The 23,984-nt window shown below is 37.9% G+C and overlaps 1 protein-coding gene across 1 annotated transcript in view; it reads right to left on the bottom strand.

Annotated features, from left to right (window-relative positions):
• DMD (dystrophin) overlaps nucleotides 1-23,984 on the bottom strand; it is a 2,676,943-nt gene that overhangs the window by 1,202,720 nt on the left and 1,450,239 nt on the right. The window contains exons 45-46 of the mRNA XM_089653005.1: nucleotides 20,047-20,194; nucleotides 13,560-13,709 (exon numbers count right to left, since the gene is read on the bottom strand). Coding sequence (XP_089509131.1) covers nucleotides 13,560-13,709; nucleotides 20,047-20,194 — 298 coding nt within the window. The remainder of the gene's footprint in view (nucleotides 1-13,559; nucleotides 13,710-20,046; nucleotides 20,195-23,984) is intronic.

The raw sequence follows: 23,984 nt of genomic DNA, 5'->3' as shown, positions 1-23,984 counted from the left end.
AAAGTAACCCAAAATTTCTTTACATTTTAATATTTTTCTCCAGAAAATAGGGTGTGGTAAACAGCTACCTGGTTAATACCAATGTTATTGTTCACATGTCACACAGGGAGAACATAAAGTCTTTTATTGTTCATTCCACAGTATGTTCACCTGATCTCTAAATGGTTTTGCATTGTTTATCAGCCGTACAGCTCTTGGTCTGTGCATGTGTATTTATTGACAATCAGAGCTTAGCTCTATTTCTCTCTATGATTTATCTAGTTTGCATGCATAAATATCTCATATTTCGTTGAATGATCCTACTCTTAAATTAGCAGTTCACTACAAAATATTGTAAAAGAATATATTAGTTGGAATCTGTTTTCTTATTGCAAATGTTCATAAAATAGGAACAAAAGTAATGCATCAATCATTTCACACCCTATTTACTGAGTAACATATAAAACATACACCAAATCATGCCACATTTACACATGTAAACCAAAGAAAAATTAAACAGAAATATTGTTTTCTAACTATATAAACATAAATGGATGAAAGGGCTGAAGATACATTAAAAAGTAACAGTATGTGATGCCTCCATCAAACACTTATCATAACTTTTATGATGCATGAAGTCTATGTCTTGGAGGCTAAGGGGGATAAATGAAGAGAATGCTTGTTCTGGCACCCAGCTTACTTTCTGATAATCTAGCTCATCCTTCTTGGCTGACACCAGACCAAGAATAACATTAAAGAGTAATAAACCCTTTCCAGCAAACCTCTTATTCCATGGTTCACTGCCCCCAGGTCTAAGCTATCAATCCATTTACAGCACATAAAAGGTAAGAAAGTCATTACTGGTCTGCTATGTGCCTTTGCAGGTGGTATATGGCACAAACTGAATCTATTGCTAAAGCTTGTGTCACATTGAATGCTTAGTATAGAAATTGCAGATAGCCAATCGCCCAGACGATAAAGCCATATGGTGCATAGCACAGAAAAAAAAACATACATACTTACACACAAACAGAAAAGTAAGGTCAAACTTTTTGTTGCATTTCAAACTTTTCTATTTTGCTAATTTAATTTACTCTGTAAGTTAATGATTGCTAATTAACCTTTACAGTACAACATAGCTCATAGTCAGTTAAAGTAGTATTAAGTCATTAGTATTTTACTTCTTTCCATATTTAGCCCAATAAAATAAATATCCCCCAGTACGCTATTTGCTAAAAGTTTTACCCAATTCTTGCAGTTTACAATGTTCAATGCTGCTAACTCCTGCTCTCTCAATGCTGCAAACCTGAACTTGCAGGCTTTGCAGGAAAGAGCTTGCAGTGGACAGTGCATTCTCCAGTCAGTCTGTTACTTTGGAGAAGGGAGGAGGGAAGAGTAGGGGGGAGCAGGGAAGTGTTTTGCCTTCTTAGGCTAGGGACTGTCTGTTTCAATTGATGCAGACAGTATAGAGAGACACAGCTCTATTCCTTGCATTTAAAAGTGGCTTCATAGTGCACTGAATGAGAAAGTAGCCACCCTGATACAGGAAACCTAAAGCAGCAGTCATGACATCTTGAACGGGAACATAATAAGGAAGGGATAAAAGATGAAGAAGCTACATACTCAGTAAGTGTAAATCAGCTGCTGGAAGTACTTAAAAAACTGAATTTGCTACATAAAATGCATATTCTTTATATCTATCTACCTACCTATTTTTCTACCTGTAAAATATCCATTTAAAATAAAGGATACCAACATTCTAAGTGATGTGAAAACTGAGCAAAGTTGGAGTTGCTGGAAATTCACTGAAAACATAGCTGTGAACCCCATAGAAGTCAACAGGAGGTGAATATTATAATGAAATTATGGCCTTTTTTATGGGCAAATGTTTTTTTTTTAAAAAAGGGCATAGGTAGTTGTACATTGCCATGAAGCATATGTACTAATGCAAAAAAAAAAAAAAAAAATACCATTCAGTGGGCATAAGACAACATTGAAAATACATACATCCTTAACAAGCTTGGGGCAAGCCTTGGACCTACAAATAAAGTTGCTTACCAGTACAAAATACTGTTGCAAAAGTGATATAGAAAACTGTAAACAATGTTCCCTGATGTAACTCCAACATCAATCATGTAATCCAGTGATGTAGATCCAGTGGTAATTACATATTATCTCTTGGGTGGAACCATCCAATTAATCTCTCTCATTCTCATTCCCAAGTAATTCAATCTAACATCTGATTGCCCCCCCCCCATATCTTGGGAGAGAAAGGAGTGAAGGGACTTTAAATGTGCCATGGGGTACCATCTGAACAGAATCCACATGTCAAGGGAACAGTGCATTAATGTCATCAAGAGATTCCATCACATTGCCAGATCTAGATGTCAAACAATATATAATATACATATTTTATAACTTCTGAATCTGGCAGAGAGAGTTCCTTATTTCTGGATATCTAGAGGAAAAACTGGTAAATTAGCATCACCACATAGATCATTACCCCTTGGAGATAGGCAGCTATGATCTATGGAAGTTCTTGATGACATCGTTCCACTGTTCCCTTTGCATGTGGATTCTGTCCAAATGGTACCCCAAGGTCATATCATTAACTAATCCAAGTGAATGAATCCTAAAGAAGCAAGTTAAATGTGAAACGCGTCGATTCACCACCTTATCTTGGGATAAAGAACAAGCATTATTTGTGGTATATTAGATATGATGACTGTAATTATCATGGAATTTTAATGTCATATTAAATCTGTAGTTTTTTATGTGTATATGTCTATGTTGTGGCACACTTAAAATTCCTTCACTCCATCCTCCACTGAGATATAAGGGGGGGGGGTGGAGAAATGAGATGTTAGATTCAGTGGTATCCACTATCAATATATAATATACATATTTTATAACTTATATCCTAAAGAAGCAAGTTAAATGTGAAACGCGTCGATTCACCACCAGTTTGAAGTACTTAAATGAAAACTGTCTTACAAGGCAAAAAATGTGGATTTGTTCAGCCACCAATGATTCACATACCCCTACCACCCTCTGCAGCCAGGAGGGTGACAATGCTTATTCTGTTATAGTCAGGGTCTCAGCCTGCTGATTGGACAATGAAGGATAACTATTACAGCGCGTGTACACAATTCTTGTTTAAGTATTAAATGGTAATTGACAGATTCCCATTTATCTCAACAGAAGAGTGTAGATGACTGTGCCAAGGCTGTGTTAGACCTGCTTTACATTGTGTTTCTCTCAAAGCAGTAAGTCCTATTCAAGGCATTACATGCAAAGCAGGTCAAATGCAGTCTTTTGCATTCAACTGCATGCATTTGAACAGTTTTTAACTGTTCACCTGTTTTTAACTGTTTAACCCTGACCCCCACTCCCTCATCACAAGATTTGACTGACAGCAGCGGGTACCCTTGTTCCCGCTGCTCTCAGCAAAGCCTGTGAGAGTGGGCAGAAGTGGAGGGAGCAGCAATAGATGGGCACATAACAGGATCGAGTAAGGGTTCAGGTCAGTGTATTTAGGTTTTGTGCTGCCCTAGGCAACACAAAAATTGTCTCTCCTCCCCTCAATGGAGAGACCCAGACACCGGCCAACACCCCTTCTCCCCCACGAAGAGAGCCTGACATTGGCCAACAACACCGCAGCCCCCCACCCCCACCTCAGAAAGCCTTTTACTACCACCGCCCCCATACACTGGCAACCCTCCCCCAGTTCGGCAAGAGATAACACACTCACCTTCACAGCTTTGGACATCCCCTGGAACAAGAGTCAGGCTCTGCATACACCATTAACAGCCAGCAGCCTCTCACAGATCCCCATGCTGCTTGTGTCCCTTCTTCCTTAGCTTCTTTCAGGGGACGGTACTGCCCCCCTGAAGAAAGCTGCTGCCCCCCTGAAAAATGCCACCCTAGGCAAATGCCTTGTTTGCCTTGTGGTAAATACACCCCTGGTTCAGGTAAGTATTGGGGGGGTTTACTATACTTTTAGCAAGGGACACATTAAGTTAAAAAATGTTTAGGCTTTACAACCACTTTAATCCACCTGCATTTGAATATATTTAATGTTTTTTTTTAATTGATACCACAATAAACTGTGTTTTAGGTTGAGTATATTCAGGCTACTGACAGCATGTTTACAACAAATGTTTGGCATGAATAGGGAGAAAAATTTGCCTGTTTGCTGATGAAAAACTATAATTTAATTGAAATCATTTGTGATATTTTTACTTACTAAATTTTGGTGCTTCTGTTTAATAGGGCAGTGTAACAGCAATGATGGTATGCCAGATGTGGTGATTTGTAACTCTCAATTTACCCTTTTGTCTGTTTAGCGCAATACTACCCAAGGCTCATTTGCGATAATGGTACTTGTACGTCAGTGTCTAGGGCATAGGGGAAAAATGCCAAGCCATAAAATTTGCAAAATCTATAGATTTATCTCGGCATCAGGGCATCCAGCATACAAAACATAAAGGTGTTCAGAAAAAAAAACATATAATTGCTACATCTCAGATACCCACTTTCCTCATTCATGTATACGCAAACTATATATATATATGGAGTAAAAAAAAAAGCAGCTCTCCTCATTTGTAAAAACTAGGCAACATTTATTGTATCAAATTTAAAATCATTTGAAAAAAACACAACCATTTCCAGGATAACAGTTTTATATCTTTAAAGTCCTTCCAATGAACCATAAAATTCCCAGCAAAGTTCCAACAGTCAGTATAATTTACTCTGATGTTTCTCCAATAAATGTGATCAATTATTCTCTTGATGTTTGCATGTAATCAATGTGTTATTATATTTCACATTGAGACTTCAAATACTGTGTGTACAGCAAAGTGTCCCCAGGGGGTTACTAACCAAATCCATGTTGCTGTGGTTCCCTTTTCAATGACCAACAGCTCAGTGTCCGGAATCTGGCATAAATGCTCTTTGTTTTGCTACTGGGGATCACCAGGGCCTGCTGTGTTAGACAGGTTCCTCCAAGAATCCACATACCAAGTAATTAAGTTCTTTGTTCAAACACTAAGTTTCATGTGATGTTGAATGAATTACATCCATGATAATATTGTAAAATACCATCAGTCCATAACCACATCAGCAAGAATAATACAAATAAATGCTACTTTATATTGATTTGCTTTGCAAGGTCCAATCTCCTAGTGTATAACACGCCTGACATTTCCCCTTGTTTTATTTTTCAAGGGAATAGCAAGGACCCTGTCAGGTTTTTGTCACATTTTGGAAATTTCTTTTCACTTCCTGTGCCAAAGACACAACAGTTTCTCCAATATAGGAAATCCCCTCAAAGCATGTGCCCCCATAGAAAGATTTTCCCTCATCTATTGTTTTTCTGACACCTCTAAAACGTTTGATTTCCCATCAACCTCTGTACTAGAGACAAGAGTCATTGGGACAAATAAGGGGAATGATCAAGGGTTTCAACACTTCCATACCCACTAGTCTGAAACTAAAGAAACTAGTTTGGCTTAATGGCTGAGTTAAAGGCAAAACTTCTTTTCGTTTTGGATAGTGTAGAGAGAGATTAGAACATCTTCCAGTTTTCATTGCTGTCTGTGACCCCATTAAGCTGATTCACTCATTCTATCTGTCCTGTTAACTGTTATCATCAAAAGTGAGAGGGAAAGAAAATCCAAAATTTTGGGTTGACATCAAAAACAGTAATAAAGAGACATTTTTTTCAATGGGAATGCTAGTTCAGGTGATCTTGGTGACCTGACAGGAGTCCCTCAGTTTGGAAGATTTCCTCTCACTGTTTTGGCTATTTGACAGGAAGTGAAGGAGAATCTCCCTAATGGGACACAGATGGCAAAAATAACTGACAGGGTTTATCACCCTCCCTTACTGTATCCAAAATGAGAAGAAAAAAAAACTATTTTGCTTTTAGTTACACTTTAGCATAAACAGTATTCGGTCAAATGTTTAAAGTATATCTAAACCCAGAAGCAAAAAGTAATATATTGTGACTTATCAGCTCTTAGATGTGGCGGCTGCAATAATTTTCTTTTTTAAACTTTTTTCCTTTATTTCAGTTTTGGAAATCTTTTATTGTATTCTGGCCAGTAACACCCTTCCAGTTCTGAGATGACAGCACTCACCCAACTATATCAGGACAACAGAAACCGAAAAGGGCTACAAGACTCCACCCCTCTTCTCTTCTTCATGACACAGAGATGCATGGTTCTGAAGTCCTCAGAGATAGCTGAGAACAATGAAGCTATGAGCCAGTACAAGTAAAGAGCACAGGAAGTCATAAGCTTTAAAAACTGCTGGCAAGATCAACAGGTATTTTTGTGCACTTTTCAAACAGATATACCATTAAAAGTATTTTGTTACATTTAATAGACCAAAAGGGACAAAAAGGAGAGAGGTCCATTCTTTTATTTTAATATATATTTTACTTAGTGGACAAAAAGACACAGAACTTTTAGGATATCTTCAAAGAAAAAAAAAAAAAGCAAAGAATGTCATGGTTTTCTTACAGTCTAGTTCTGAACTGTTTTTCTCTGCTATATTTTAAGAATTTATCGTAAAAAATTACAAGGTAGGACAAATGTATAGAAAAGCTGTTATCTATTCAATCTTACAACTGACTTGAACTAAAAAGGTCTATTCATTTGAAATTTCTAAGGTTTGTCAGTCTACTAAGTGACCACATAAAAAAATGTTGAAATAATAGCCAGACAATCCTTCTTGATGTTTTTTCTGCATTTTTTTTTATTTCATGTGATTTTTTTTGTCGTTATTGCTGTAGGCCACCATTCTGTAAGAGTAAAAGCCTTACCATAGCAGGAGGTACTTTTAAGTGTGTCACCTGCAAGGTCAAAACTCAAATGACATTTCCCCCTGCCATCAAAACTAAATGAAAACTGGCACAATTCTGTCATCTGCCGTACAATAACTTCTCTTGTGTAATTTACTGCTTCGTGGTTTTCACATTGAAAATGAAAATACCTTTTGTACTGGCAAATATCATTTTAGGAAGAATGATTAATTTTAATTAGAGACCATTAAATGGTTTACAGCAGCTGTGAGAAACCGCCCCCCTTTGATGAAGTAACGGAAGCCATGCTGTCGGGGGTAATCAGCCTGCAGCTGTGAGCCCAATGAAAAGATGTTTTTTCATCAACATCACACATTTTTTATTTGCCTGTATTTTTAAACTTATTTTATCTAGATGACTTTTGTCTGATTCGTTGGCATAACACAGTTATGTATTTATGCATTCCACTCTATATCTGCAGTTTAGAGGATACATGATGTACTGTAAATTGCTAAAAGAAAACTTCCTCTATTGTCTGTACATTTTTTACAAGGTTTTCAGGTCAAGCAAGGCAAGGAAACAGCAATGTGCATGTTTAATCAGTTTCATTTGAGCAAAGCGATTTACTGTACAAAAAATACATTTAAAGAACATTTCTTCTTAAGCATTGCTGGGGAAATTCACCATATGGCCAAAGCAATAAACTTAAAGCTTCTCTACATTTTAGAGTTAAAGTGACACTAAACAACATCATTATTCTCCAAAAATAATCCATACTCATCCACTACTTAATGGTCCTATACTGTATTTTTCATGAAGTCCTTTCTTACTGTGTTTTTCTGCCTCCTTGTAATGTCCTCTGTGAGCTCTTGAACCTCTTCTTTTCCCTATCACATTTGTTAGTTTGAAATGAGCCGTGCATGTTAGTTGCAGTCATGTACACTGCTCTATGCACACTACAAGTCCCATAGTCTATAGTCCCTAGGCCATTTAACCAAGGTGGCTATGTTCCTACATACAGTGGAACCATGGAGCAACCCTCTGATGGGAATCAGATCATAGCAGTAACTAAAAAGTAGTTTAGAGATTTGGAGGAGGCTGAAAGCAATACGGCTGTTCTGTGTGGCAGGACTGTGAACATTTTAGGACTGGATAGGCAGAAATACAAATCCATTTTTACATACAGTGCTTTACGTATTTCATCTCTGTATTTAGCTGTTTTCCTGGAGTACAGCTAAAGCTCAGCCCTTAAAAATAAACATAATCAGTCAGGTAAATATGAATGCCTTGAATGCAGGCCAAGGAAAGACTAATTATAAAACCACCACAATTTCCTCACAGAAAAAATGCTGCACTGCTCATGTAAAACATACTGTATATAATTTATTAAATACTATAGTATAAGGAAACTCTCCAATCCCTTAAACAATTAATCCCTTGACGCCGCCTGTACTCATATATGTGGCCTCAAGGAAGTGGGTCTTTATCTGTGAGGCTTCATATATACATACTTTTCTTTGTGCTGGGAGCATGCCACACATCACACTCCTAGCACAGAGACCAAGCTTTCGTACTAACAATTGGGACCCGGAACTCCTTGTTCCCGGTCACCTGATCACTGTGATTACCTTTGATTGGCTATAACAGTGATCAGTCACTGTGCAGCCTGCCCCTGTGTTTTCTTTCTCTTCTGAATGGAGAGAAAAATACTTTGTATCTCCTTATAGGAGAGAAAGATATAAACAAACAAAAGTGTGTAAAAAAAAATAGTACATTAAAAAAAATGTGATTTAGGTCAGTGCCAGGGTTAGTGTAAGGGCTTGTTCACACCATAAGTACATGAAAACTGATGGAAACTGATGCACAGATTTCACTTGCAGAGACATCAGTTGTAATGCACATTTCAATGAGTTTTATACACAGTGCAGATTCTTGCAAAAAAAAATCTGCATGTCATACTAGTGTTGTGGTGTGAACAAGGCAGGTAGAGGACAACTGATTTCATTGTGTCCTTGCAGAATGAGTGCAGAAAAACTAACATCTCTGCACCATGGTGTGAACGAGCCCTTAGGGTCAAGGTAAGGGTCAAATGTTTGGAGTCAAAGGGCATGGTCAGTATATTTTTGGTAAGATCAAATAAAACATTTTTAAAATTAGTATCAGCGTCAGTGTGTTTTAGGTAGGATTAAAAAAAAGCAAAATGTGCACTATTGTTTCTGCGCCTTACTACAGGTACAAACAACAACAAACATACAAATATGTAGGTACAATAGGTAGCGATGCAATCATCCGTCAGGAGCAGGGGAATCTATTTTGGGTTGTTCTTTAGTGGTAAGTTATAGTAATAGCAAGAAATATACAGCTGAATGTAAATAATATTATATTTTTACTTTTTGTTGAGCCAGTAATTATTTGATAACAAGAAAGTCAGAGAATATATATTATCAATTACCACCAAAAGAAAGCCCCGTTTGTCCTGAAAAAACAAGGTACAATCTACTCTGATATGCTAACTAGCTGCAATGATATGTACAGTTTTACTAGAGCATTATTGCAAAATTTGCAAAACTGTGTTCAGACATTAACAGTGTTTTTACCCTCGGTGAGCTAAGGGTTAAAAATTCCATGTAACTCTTACAAGAGACCACTCTGAAATGTAAATACCAATTGAAATATGTATATAAACCAGCAAATGCACACAAATAAAGATATTTTATTACAGTTGTTATAAATCTGATTGCAGATTCAGATTGTATGATGTATGTCGTTTGCACTTGCAAACCTCAAAAGGGACTCCAAGGGAATCCAAGTTGTATAAATTTAAAGCCTAGCCACAGCAGAAGCCGATACTACAGGACAACTACAATGCCTCCCCTGGGACTTTTCAGCAGCAAAAGATAAATATACAAAAACAGTATTTATCACCACACCAAGTACTAAAAATCTATAAATTTTTATTCTGTTTGCATATAAAATCCTCCATTAAAAACAGAATGTTCTTGTCTTATTTGCATGGCTTTAATATATTATAAAGCTCATGTTCATACTGTTTCATACAGTTCACAATTTGCACAGTATTGATAACATTAAGAATGACGTATACATTACAATGCTTTGGTTCACTCCAATACAAATTCTTATAGAGTAGCATATAAATTACAATGCCACATATCTATCTCCAATACATAATTCCCAACATGTTTCAACCATAGAAGTCTTCATCAGGGGATTGATGAAGATATTGAAGCCGTGCAAACAAGACCAGAACCTTTTTTTTTAAAGGAGTATTTTATATGCAAACAGAATAAAAATGTATAGATTTTGAATACTCGGTATGGTGATAGATACTGATTTTGTATATTTATCTGTTGCTGCTGAAAAGTCCCAGGGGAGGCATTGTAGTTGTCTTGTAGTATCAAATAAGGGATGTAGCAGCAGGACTCACAATCCCATTACCCCTCAATTTCTATTGAAAGCAGAAGCCAAGTAACATGTGTAGGCCAATGGATGACCACTAGAACACACTGATCGCCAAGGAAAGTGACAGGACACAGCTTTGCCTGTGTAAACAAGGCAGAACTGTGTCCTGTCAGTGGCGATCTGCTGGATTTTCTTTACCTGCAAAGCAGTGAATAAAATCCGCCACTCCAATCAATATATGGCTATTGGAATCTTTTTAACCAAAAAATAAAAAACCCCATGCTGATCAAATACCAACAAAAGAAAGCTCTATTTGTGGGGAAAAAATTACAGATTTTATGTACAGCGTTGCATGACCACAAAATTTAAAGTAACACAGCACCATATAGCAAAAAATGGCTTGGTCATGAAGGGGAGGGGGTTAAATCTTCCGGAGAGCAAGTGGATAAAGAATAATGTATGTATTGTGGCAGTGCGGTATCCTGCCACGGTGGAAATCATGGTGGTGACCCAGGATTCTCGACTATACAGGTTGAGGGGCTCCAGGCAGTTCTCATAATGCAGAGAAAACTGGTTTATCAGTTTCTTCTTTGGTTTGTAAAGCCTGTTTTGGGACCTGTAGCCTGCAGATTTCTAAGAGATTTGGGAGGGATGAAATCTCCAGTCCTGGGTCCATGTTTTGAGAGCAGCCAGCGCGCTGATTGCACAGGTGTGTGCAGGCCTTTTTGTGGAGGCCAGGCCATGATTCTGGGCTCCACCCCGGCAGACAGGAGTCAGGAGGGCTCCATCCTGGCAGAAAGGAGGTCTCTGCCTTGGAGTTAGGTGGGCTTCACCAAGGAGAGGTGGAAGCTAGACTAGCTGTGTGCTAGAGGTTTGCTGTGTGCAAAAACAACCATTTGGAAGGAGTCTGTAGGAGACAGACATAAAGCGGTATACCTGAGAGAGCCAGAAGGCTGAAATTTGTTGCATTTGTGTGATGGTGGATACCCCTGTGTGGGAAGCATTTTGGTTATTGAACTTTCTTTCAAATAAAATTGGGCAAAAAGGCCCTTAAAAAGAAGCGAGTTGCTGTGTGCTTTAAAAAAGCTCTACCATCTGAAGCGAGTTCCCACAGTATACATTTAAATATATACAGTATATATATACACACACATAGACTAATCCAAACAGTAAAAGGAAGGCACCTTCTACAGCTCAGAAATAGATTGCAAGTGATTAACAATAATTTAGACGTTATAATTTCCACTGGTGACCCTTTTTTAATGCCCTACAGATAAGAAAATGCATTACAGGTGAACAGAATTTGTAACATAACAGTTCCAAACAGGATCACCACTTTAGACTTTATTTGTTACAAATATTATTTACCTGTAATTTCTAGATCATGACATTTAGTGAAGCGTGAATTGACAATTACTCAGGTGCAAACCATCCAGGTGATGTTTTGTGTGTTTTTGAATTATATTTGTAGATATGGTAGTTTACCAGAACCACTTAAGTACATTATTTAGTTTTATTAAGTTCTTAGATCAGGCCTGTTCTAGAGTTTACAAAGTAATTACAGGACAATCATTAGTCAAGTAGATAAACCATAGAAGTTGACATAAGTGAATTACTAGTCCAGATTGAAACCATTATAATGCACTAGGTAGAAATAAATTAGAATGTTGCTTTAACAGTAACAAAACTCTCAACAAGTCAAATATATGTGTTAACGTATGCTGTAGTATTACAGTTTTAATTAGCATCTCCTAGGAATTCAATTAGGCATCACAGTATTTTTCTGGCATTCTCGGTAGATGCCTTTTTTTTCTGGGCAGAGCAACTTTTGGTGTTAATGAAATATATGCCCCACTCACCAAAATAACAGTATTTTTATTGTTCTTATGAAATAAATCCGTAATTTACCCTGAAGATTGACTCCTAACAGCTAATCTAATCCCTAATTCCTAATCCCCAAAGAAACATTTCAAATGACTTAACCTTACCTAACACTGGCAATTATTGATAATATATACCTAGCATTTAAACACTTCCTAACTTTAATCCCTAAACCTAATCCCCTAATACCTGACCCTAAGCTTATCAATGACTTAAAATGATTGTAAAGGTTCAGTTATTTATCATTTAAAATAGCAAACATTTTATTCTTACCTGTTGTGTGCAATTGTTTTGCACAGAGCAACCCCGATCCTCCTCTTCTGAGGTCCCCTGCCGGTGCTCCTGGCTGATCCTTCTTCCAATCCACTTGCTATGAGGGCACTCATGCAGGCTCAATTCAGAGCGGCCTATGTGTGTCCATAGACACACAGAGTGCTGCTCATTCCCTCTCCACTTCCTCCTCACTGCTGTGTCTGATCCAGTGAGGAGGGAGAGAGCCAAGATCGTGGCTGCTCTCATGTACATGGCTGGATTGAGATTAGGCCCAGGTAAGTATAAGGGGGTGATGAGGGGGGAGCTGCACATTAAAGGTTTTTTACCTTAATGCAGGGAAGGCATTAAAGTAAACAAATCTTTAACATTTACAATCAGTGTAACCCTTATCTTATTGCAGTCCCTGAGGGTCATTATCTACTTCAGATGCAGTATAATTAGCACCTGATTGTATGAATTCAGTCTTCATTATGTGACAGACATGGCTAGTGCAAATGTTTAGATTGTAGCAGTAAATTACCAGAAATCATTGACATAATGGGGTTGATTTACTAAAACGGGAGTGCAAAATACAGTGTAGCTCTGCAAAGAAACCAAAAAGCTTCCAGTTTTTTTTTGTCAAAGCTTAACTGAACAAGCTGAAGTTAGAAGATGATTGGCTACCATGCACAGCTGAGTCAAATTTTGCACTTTTCAGGTTTAATAAATCAACCCCAGTGCATTTTCATTACATGACCAATGAAAGTTAGCGGCACCTATTCAGATTAAACATATTTTTTAGTATTACAGGATAATTCCATCCAAAATTGATATTTTAGTCTATTGCAGATACTAGAAAGTTAAATTGGCTAACAATGTGTTATATCTATGGAATTATTCATTTGGTGAGATATCTGAATTCAAGCATTCAAAGCTCCCACGTAGATTGGAACAGAATCAGGAATTGTGGCACATCCATCTCTGTGCTGGTGTTGCAAAGACATATAAGAAATATGGGGCTGACTCAAATCAGTCTCTACCTATAACTAATCTATCTTTTTAGGATATACTAGCTTATAAACTTACTATCATGTTAGTTAAAGAAAATCTCATCAATATAATTATGCAAACAGCACAGCACAGCTGCTTTTGCAAAGCTTTCACAAAAAAATGTTCCATGATATATAAAGCTCTACTTGTGGTGAAAAATTGATCTACTGACCTTTATCCAGCGCTGATTAGCCTCCTTGAGGCCACTTTCAATTTTTCTCTTTTCTTCAGGAGCTATTGTGGCACTTTCTATAGCTGTTCCGCCAGATTCATTCAGTTGTTTCAACACTTCTTTGCGTGGCTGAAGTTCGCCCACTTTAAACTGTTAGAATAAAAGAAAACAAAATCAAGAAAACAAAAGCAAACTTTATTCACAGGAGGGACAGCAATTTTGACAAATGACAAGACAAAACCCAATGTTTGCCTACCTGAGCACAGGTGGATTCCATACAGAGCAAACATAAAAGGTTATCCTGTGGATGCCAAGGATAGAAGTAGACCTTTGCAACTGATACCAGTTATGTGACCTTTCATAAAGCCCAAATGATCTTTCAAATTAAATTAGATAATACATTTCAGGTGCATCAAAACAAAAGGTGTGCAAAGTCCTAGGGCTGGTTTGAATTTTTGTTTTGCCTTTTAGGTGCATTGCATTTTAGGCACTTTTTTTATAATTGTATTTTATTGAATTTTTGAGAAAAAAATATAATAGTACAGAAAAAATAGTACACATTTCACAGAGACTGATATAGAGATTAAAGATATCTGTACATAAGAGGAGACTCATAGAACCTAATATGGTAAGGCAGATGGATACCAATGATATACAGAAACAAAACAAATTCAAATAGATACTAGGGGAATGAGCTGGGATAGACACAGTCCTAGCCCCATGGCACTCAAATTATATAAAGGAAGAGTTAATGAAAAGAGCAAAACAGGTTACTACACTCCAGGAATGAACATGATGGCAGGGTACATGGAGTTAAGGTCTAGAGTAGCATTTAAGATATCATGGGAGGAGATGGGAAAACATATACCAGTTGGTCTCATGCATCCCAAATTTTGTTAAACTGTTCTAGTGTGTCAGCAGGTTTTGCGGTGAGATGTTCCATTCTATGTCCATGTATAATAACATCCAATAGCTGGGAGTGGGGTGGGGTGGGGTTGTTATGAACATCCAAAGTAGATAAATGGTTCTCCTAGCTACAGTTAGAATATGATTCACTATTTCTTTTTTTTTTGAGTGTTTGGAAATAACATGGAATGGTAATCCCTGGAGAAAATGAATAGGTCTAAAGGTAATGACACATCTAAAATTGTGAAACGAATAGACATCACATGAGGCCAAAAGGGTTGAACATTGGGGTGCTGTCAGAATATATGATAAAGAGAACCTTTTCCCTGACTACAGGATTCGGATAACCCAGGTTTCAAGGCATGTAACATCTCAGGTGTTTTATACCAAAACATCATAATCTTATAGGCATTCTATCCATACCCCACACAAGAGAATTTTGAATATTGGTGCAATATCCTTTTCCAAGACTTTACAGAGATGGGGCATTGAAGGGCTTGGGTCCACTTATTTATTTACAAATGATAGTCCTCCCAAACTGACGATTCCTTACAAACAAGTTTGCAAATGTAAGATATTAAATGTAATTGATGAAGTCTTTAGATGCATACGTATTTAAATTTAAGAGATTGTTCCAGAGTTAGGGATGGGCACAAAGTGACAAAAAAAATGTCTGATTTGAAGATATGAACAGAAAAGTTGTTTGGGTATATGATGTGTGGTTTGTATATCTTCAAACAGACAATGTTTGCATTTACATGGATTAATCTGATGGCATAACTGAAAGGTTGCTAGTTTAGCCAAGGGCATCATTCCTCCATATGATAGACTGTCTGGGATCAGTAGGTTATGCAAAACATTAGTCAAAGAGGGACATGGTGAAGAGAGAGAGAATACTTTACAGAGCATTTTTTTATCCAAATGGATAGCATGAAGAGCATGGGAGAAAAGCATGAATGCTTCAGTTTAATACATGAACTGAATGAATATGACCAAATCAGCAAGAATGGATGTATAGGGTAAATGAGCCCATATTCTATTTCTGTCCATTGATTAGAAGGATATTAAACATATAAGGAGATGATGGAACGTAAGAGTGAGGCATAGTAGTATTTTATCAAGTCCACTGCTTCCAGCCAACCCCTAGATCTCAAAGATAGAAGAGTGAAACATGCTATGTGATAAGATTTATTGTGCCAAATAAATTTAACAAAATATAGCTAGAGGGCACATAGTTGAGAGAGAAGGATCGGAACTGGGAAAATCTCAAAGAGGCAAAATTGACATTCTAAGCATGTTTATCTATGTTTAAATAGAGAAGGTTAATTGGCATTATATAAGGTTGAGTATGAAGCTGTAATATAAATGCTCAAATATTTAAAAGCGATATGGGTAATTGGACTTTAACGTGTTTCTACAATTCAAAGGTTTTTTTTTACCTTAATGCGTTCTCTGCAATCAGTTAAAAGACCTTTTGTGTCCAGGAATCCCCACCCAGTCCCCTCTTATACTTACTAAGGGAGATAGTGGGCACCCTTGCCTAGTACCTATTCATCATGAAGAACAAAGGGGGCAAAGCAGAGGAAATATAGGGCCTTTATGGCATTTAAGAAAGGGTCTTTAACCATTAGCCGCCCGGCCAATGGCCGTTTGGCGGCTTCAAAAGTGCATCGGCATTCCGGGTGCACGCCATTTGGCGTGCACCCGCACATGCGCAGTTTGCGGTAATGCATCGATTTCATTCAGGTAAATGCTTGCTTATAGCAAAGTAATTCTTTGCTATAAGCAAATTGTGTAAAAAAAAAAAAAAATACTGATCACTTCCCCAAAGTAGTACAATGTTACTATGGTAACATTGTACTACTTTGGTCATAGTAAAATATGAAAAAAAATCTTAAAAAAAATAAAAAAAATGTAATAAAAAATTAAAAATAATTAAAAAAAAATATATATATTTTTTTTTTTCATACTGTCACCAATCAGTGTCCCTGTTCACCGCCATGCCAGTTATATGATGATGCTGTACTGCACTGGTGACAGTATGTAAAAAAAAAAATAGTGAAAATAATTTTTTTAATTTTTTAATTTTCCGAAAAATTATGACAAAAAAAATACAACTTCAAAAAACTCGCCATTCCTCTTATGAAGTACGTCAGACTGTCTACTGGTCATTTGGGGGATATCTGTACTGTTCTGACATTCTTAGACCTCAAGAAATTAGATTGGCAGTCAGTACTTCAGGATTAATCAATTTTCAGATCTATACCATAGTTTGTAAATGCTATAACTTTCCTACAGACTAAATAATACATCCTAATTTGGGTTTTTTTCAGCAAAGACATGTAGCAGAATACATCTCGGCCTAAATTTATGAAGAACAATTATTTATTTGTAAACTTTTATAACAGAAACAAAGAAAAACGTGTTTTTTTTCAAAATTTTTGGTCTTTTTTTGTTAATTTAGCAAAAAATAAAAACCTCAGCGGTGATTAAATACCACCAAAAGAAAGCTCTAATTGTGTGAAGAAAATGATAAAATTTTAGTTTGGGTACAATGTTGTATTGTCATTCAAATTCAAGTCAAGTCATTCAAAGTGTGAGAGCGCTGAAACCTGAAAAATGGCCTGGGCAGGAAGGGGTAAAATTGAAACGGTTAAAGCCAAAACATGATAAGGTTGAAAACATATATGGCCAACCAAGTCTTTTGGGTGTCTAAGCTTAACAATAGAGCTGGAGTCTTGTTTTTTTTTCTAATATTTCAACTAAATCTATTGCCTCTCTAGTGTTATCCTCCACCTCTCTAGTGGATACAAAATCAACTTTGTCTCTATTGATGAGACAAGGGTGTAATCAAGACAGCCAATTAGCCAGGACCTTGGCCTAAAGATCCTATAATCTGAGTTAATCAAGGCAAATGACCTATAGCTAGCAGGAGAGGAAAGGCATTTCCTGGCTATAGAAAAAGCATAATATAGGAGTGCATAAAATCTGAATGTGGGATATCTCCCACATTGAGTAGATATTGAAATAGTCTAACAAATGAGGGGCTATGATTGATTAAAAAAACCTCTTATAGTAAGAATACAGAAGTCAGGGCCAGGAGACTTATAAAAGGTAATTTTTTAACAACCTCTGTAAGTTTTTTTTATAGTTATGTCAGCATTTAAAAGTTTCAAGTCAGAGGAAGATAGCTTGGTTAGCTGTACAAGGTGCAGCAATTTAATTCTGGAAATGCCCGTGGTGTAGCAATGTACTAGTGAGCGACGCAGCCATTCACACTCAAGCGTGTTCTGACATGTTCTAACTTGCAATCACCTGGGTCACAGACCAGTTGATTCAGCCTTTATGGAGTAGTAGAAAAAAATAACATGTGTGCATTGTTCGTGGGAAATGAGTGACAGGAATCTGGAATAGTGGATTATCATCAAATTTTGTATGAAAATTTGCAAAAGTGCAAGTGAAACTTTAGCTCTGTGACAACAGGCTTATGGTGAACATTCCATGAAGAAATCAAGTGTTTTTGAATGATATAGGTGGCTTAAGAGGGGGTAGGTAGGAAGATGCCTATAATGACACAAGAAGTCAGCAGCCAAAAGCGCAAAGGACAGATGCAAATGTGGACAGAGTTCAAGCCCTCATATGCTCATGCTTGCATGTTTTTTTTATCACAAGGGGATAGTTCACTGTAAGTTCATAAAACACATTACGGTCAACAACCAACTGGTCTGTGACCCGAGAGTGTGCAAATTAGAACATGTCAGAACACTCTCAAGTGCAAATGGCATTACGAAAATTATATTAAATCTGTGATTTATTGTGAGTTGAAAGAAGGAGGGCTTCTGAGCACAGTCTATTTTTGGTATATTATGGACCAAGATAGTGAACAAGCCTATCAGATGTGACAGAAGGTCTGAGTCTGCCACTGCCGCGGAACACCTCTGATGTGTAGGTTTTGACCGCATTCCCTGTTTTCTAAATCTTCTTGCTGAAGCTGAAGTTTGGTGACAGTGTGTTTCATGGCCACATTATCTTCCTTAAGAACATGATCGTATTAGACTAGATCATCAAACTCAGTCTCTAAGTTACCTCTCCAATTAACGTTATTTCTTCTCTCACCTCTTGTGTGATTTTCCCATTTCACGAGAGATATTGCGAGTTATATTTTGCAATAGTACTTGTAGTTTTTCCTCCAGCACATCAGTGGTTATATAGGGCACTGATGGAGATGGGAGTGAAGAAGGAGTGGTGTCCTTGTCTGCTCTCATAGCCATGAGTGGGTCTAGAGGCTCTGCTGGATAGCCTGGAGTACTCAAGGCCAGGGATTTGGACCTGGTTAAGTAGCAGTCAAGTGTGGGTAGTCAGAGCTCCAGGGAGGGGGGAGGAACATTTTTGCCTTCCAATTTAGCCCATGTAGACCCCTGGAAGATGCTGTGTCAGGTGTGGGGGCCCCCAGCATGTGTTTTAGAGGCTATATGCTAGCTAAAGTAAGCAGAGGCTCAACGGAGCTCCAGTGTTATGCTTCAGCCATGGTTGGCTGCCACACATGCACCCCTTTAAATACATTTTACATGTAATTTAGGTGCATTACCATAAGATTATATAATCACGTTTTCATGAAAACTCATCAAAGATGCAGCAAGCAGGATTTTTTTTACACCTGAAACACATATAAAATACACAGGTGTGAATGGGGACTGTTTCCCACCAACATGCTACAGGGTGAGATTTGTGCTTTCAGTCAGAAAGCAGTGATCTCTGTCCTGAGGTTCAACAGTCAATAATAGAAGTCTCAAATCAATGGGAGCATGAGATTTGTTGATTTTAGAGTTAAGGATCTTACTTAGTATGGGGTTTGTAGAAACCTCTGCAATGAGGTTTATGTTTCCCCACAAAGAGCAATTCTCACTCTCTGCTGCTTGTGGCAAGACATAGACTTTTCTTCTTGAGGTGTGGCTGCTTTAGATAGAAAGCAAACTTTAAAACATTGAACACCTTTTGTTTTGATACACCTGGAAAGTATTTTGCTCATTTAAATGAAAGGTTCAATTGGACCTTAGCTCCAATAATAAGCAACTTGTTGGTTATCCTATTTGTTGTTAACACTTTCTCCCACAATCTTTTGTCAGCAAATGGCTGAAAATCTAACAAAGTCACTAATGCCCATAGATCTAATCCACAACAAGCTAAGTATTCATCCTTGATTCTAAACATCATCACAAGCTGTCTTTTCTGAATGGGTAAGAGTTTAAGTTTAAAGCAAACATGTGTTGATACCAGCGCTGAGCAAACTGTTGGCGCTATATAAATACTATATAATAATAATAATTCAGTGCAATGCACCCTCCCCCCTTTTCTTTTTCTCCTTCACTGCTTTGTTCAGAGCTGAAAGTCCTGAAAATCAAAAAAGCACTTCCAGACATAAGAGCACTGTACCATTCATGTCTCGTAAACTGGTACTCCCTAGCCTAAAGCTGCTGTTGTGCCCTGCATTGGAAAAACAAACGTTGGGACTGTGTGAGTGTAATTCAAGATCAGGGCTCTTACAGTCAACAAAAGTACATACAAACAAAAAAAACTATACCTTGACTTTTTCAAGTAATTCATTTAACTGAGGCTCATTTCCTTGTTCTGCTGGTGTACTAGCAATTTCCTCTGCATCTTCTAACCACACTCGGAAATTATTTAACTCTTCTTGAAGTCCATATAAGTTCTTCTTCTCCTCTTCTAGTCTGGAAAAGATTTTAGCAATTTTGTATAAGTTCAGTCTAGGACAGGACAGCTGACCTTCAGCAAAAATAGCTGCTTTTTCAGTACTAGTAATACATGCTCAAGTTTGTTTCCTGCATCTTATACCATTTTAGATAGGATAGGGCAGGTTTAGAAGGCAAAACCCAAAGAACAATAGTTTTTACAACCATTATCTCTCACAAATTAGTAGGTCATGTTAAATTAGATAGTTGGAGAGGATTTTCACAATTCAAAAGTCCAGAGATTTTAAACAATACTACAACATACTGTACTTTGTATTTAGATTCAGTTCATGCTAACACCTAAAATAAAAATTTAACAAGCTAACAGTTTTTAGGAAGCTCTATGAGCATGCAAAACAAGGTGAAGAGAAGAGTTAAGAAAAAAAATTATATAATTTTTAAGTAAATTCCACTCACCTAGAAGTTGCACACTAAATCTCTTTGGATCCCCATTGTAAGCTAATTTATATAAAGTTACCATTTTAGGATGAAGCTTAAAATATTTTTTACTATTTAATACAAAAGCTGTACATTTTACATCAAATAAAACTGAAAAAGCGAAACAAACAGGTCAAATACATATGTGGGGGTCAGGGGCGGACTGACAACTCATGGGGCCCCCGGGCAATAGGGGATCATGGGGCCCCTGTGTCCTTGCCCAAACTCAAAAAAGCCTATGTAAAAGGCACCAGAGGCATCTCATGGGGCCCCCTACTGACCCCGGGCCCTCGGGCAGTGCCCGAGTTTCCAAATGGTCAGTCCGCCCCTGGGGGGGGTTGATTTAGACCTCATGCAGTCTGGGTGTTTAGCCCCAGTGCATGAGGTTTCAGTGTTTAGATGAAGGTAGAAAGTACAGGTGCACTGTCCAGCCCCAGCTTCTTGTGTTCAGGGCATTATTCTTTGGGCACACACTGCCCTAAATGTAACCACCTAAACGTTGGAAACCCATGCACCAGGGCCTTACCTGTCAAAAGATTTGTAATTCTGCCTAACAAGTACTAACATTTACACAGCTCTGCTGCACCAAACAGCCCAGTCTGGAAGGGTAGCAAACCTGATTTTGCTGCAGTGAAATAACACTTATAGGTCTTGTCCCTCCCTTAGCTGGTGATTGAACAGTGAAAGGAGAAGTAGCAGGCTGACAAGTTCATGTGTCTGCCATTTTGCTATCACCTCTCCTTATTAAAATCCATGTCAGCACATAAGCACTGCAGAACAACTAAATGGATCCTTGTGCTTCTTGTGCTTTCTCTTCCAGTGTCTGCTATATAAGGGATTGCAGGAGGTTGATACTTTGTCAAATCCAGGTACCTAAACCACTAATATTTAAAAAATAATTTTACTGATGTATCAATGAATACAGAGCTTCATTAATTTGCCACTTTATATCTAGCTGGAGTACAGACAAGTATAAAAGGAAAATTATATTTGGCGATAAACACAACACACAAGCTCATAAACTTTACAGAATGTTGAAATGCATACATTTCCAAAGTTCTGAGTGGTAAATTAGCTTATTTAGGAAAAACATAGTGAAAAGATAGGTCTAAATTAAATCCATTCACCCATGTGAGATGTATCTCCAAAATTTATAGTTGCAGTAAGAAGTTGTTGCATCAAGTATTGGTTTGAGTGTTAACCCTTTTGCATGTGAAAAATATCAAGGTGTGTGTATGCGTGTGCTGTGCGCGCGTGCGTGTGCGCGTGTACGTGGGGGTGGTCTGTTAGAACAAATTTTATTCCTGTGTAGGGAACTGTTATTTTATACACTAGTTGTGGTTTGTTTACATTCATATACAGCCACTACCATAGAGGTCCCATTACAGACAAGTCCCTAGGTGTGCTTCCTGCCCCTACAAGGAGGTCAAGAAACCCCAGGATGTTATATAGTTTGTTTTCCAGGAAGTATCAGGCAGAGGGTGCCAGCCTGCCATGTGCTGTGTATCTGGGGAGAACTGTATGGTGATTCTGTGAGTAATGATCCAGATTAACAAGGCTGCTATCTATCTAGTTGTTACTGAAGCAGATTAGGTCTGCCTCTGTTATATTTCAACTTCTGTATTGGAACCCTAATATCTCTGTAAGAGAGAGATTTGTGGTTCATTATCATTATTCTATTTACACACTGCAGAATCCTTATAGTTGTCTATATATATATATAGATAGATCAGTGTTTTCACCTGCATAAGACTGTCAGGTGAACTTTCTGTTAACTGCAGTGTATCTTTGCAGCCTCTTTGCTTAAAGCCATAGCACCCTTATTGGTCTGGATCTCCTTTTATCTAGGATTAGCATAGGGAGCGTTGGATAGATTAGGCTAGAGGTAGGTTAGGCATCCAATGGCCACTTAGACAGATAGAGGCCCGGTTGCAGTGACAGCCCAGTTTAGGGATAGGGACTAAGAGTAAGGAGAGATAGGGCATTTTATCCTTTTAGGTGATGCATCGCTGATCGTCAGACAAGCAGTGCAATCATCCGCATTGAACGTGTTACTTGGACGCCATCGCAGCATCTGAAGTGGAAGCGTGCATCTTATTGACTCTCACCTCTCCAGGGGTCCCTGCAACCGGACTGTGCTATAACCCATGGTTGGAGGTATTCTGTATACCACATGCACATATACCCGGGTATAATTGCAACCTCCCAATTTATGGTAAATTGTAATTCCTGAATGTTATTCTTATGCATCCTGTTTTATATGGCTGCTTTATATAAATTTTGCATTAATCTCATACAGGTGTGGTGACATGTTTTCATGTTAGAAATATAATCTGGGTGCATTAATATTGCTATGTATAGTTACTTTAAGTTGTCTACCTGTTACATTCCTAGAAAGGGGTGAGTCTACTCAATTGCAGGATCCCTATTCTAGGTGGAGGCACTGCCATTTGTATTATCACAACCCCCTCTTCCATATAGCGAAGGCTCAGGATTGCCTACTCATATACAGGTTAGCGCCATAGCTTGTTTGGTGTGGGCCATTTCACATAACCCCCCCAAAACAGGGCTACACCTGCATATGCTTTTGCTATTCAATTTTAAATTTGAGACTACATTATTAGTCTCACATTCAGTGAAACTAATACACTATGGGGCTGATTTACAAAAACTGGAAAATAGAAAATCTGATGCAGCTGTGCATAGTAGTCAACTGGCTTCTAACTTCAGCTTGTTCAATTCATCTTTGACGCAAAAAAACCTGGAAGCTGGATGGCTTATCTGCTTCCCGCCGGGTACGTCACTCTGGTTGTACTAATACAGCGCTCTCCACCCATGATTGCTGTGTCTGCCACAAAACAGGACCTTTGCTATGCAATCACATGATCACAATGTTAACAAAGTTGTTATGAATCAATCTGATTCATTACACTTCTGTTTCTCTTCTTGGTGAGCTGTGATTGGCACACAGCTCTCACATGGTACATGGGGCCAATCACAGTACCCTGTACTATGTGACCAGCTCTAGCCAATCACATATTACTATTTTTTTGGACTGTCGTGAACTTAACCCATTCATGACAGTTCAAAGCAAGCTTTGCATTGCAGGAGCAATAATCTTTATTGCTCCCTCAAAGCAAAGTGTAAAAAAAAAATCCCCACAGAGTAGTACAATGTTACTATGGTAAGGTAGTAAGTAAGTGATATGAGGAAATATGCCCTTTGAGAGCCTAAAGGTGGTCATTGGATTTTGGGGGTTTGTATGTTGCTAGGCTGCCAAAAAGTCTCTCACATGTGGTATTCGCATACTCTGGAGAAGTAGCAGAATGTT

The sequence above is a fragment of the Staurois parvus genome, unplaced genomic scaffold, assembly GCF_062004578.1.
Source record: "Staurois parvus isolate SC_StPar_1 unplaced genomic scaffold, SC_StPar_1.0 ptg000696l, whole genome shotgun sequence".
NCBI classification, from domain to species: domain Eukaryota; kingdom Metazoa; phylum Chordata; class Amphibia; order Anura; family Ranidae; genus Staurois; species Staurois parvus.
This window is presented reverse-complemented; position numbering and strand designations above follow the sequence as displayed.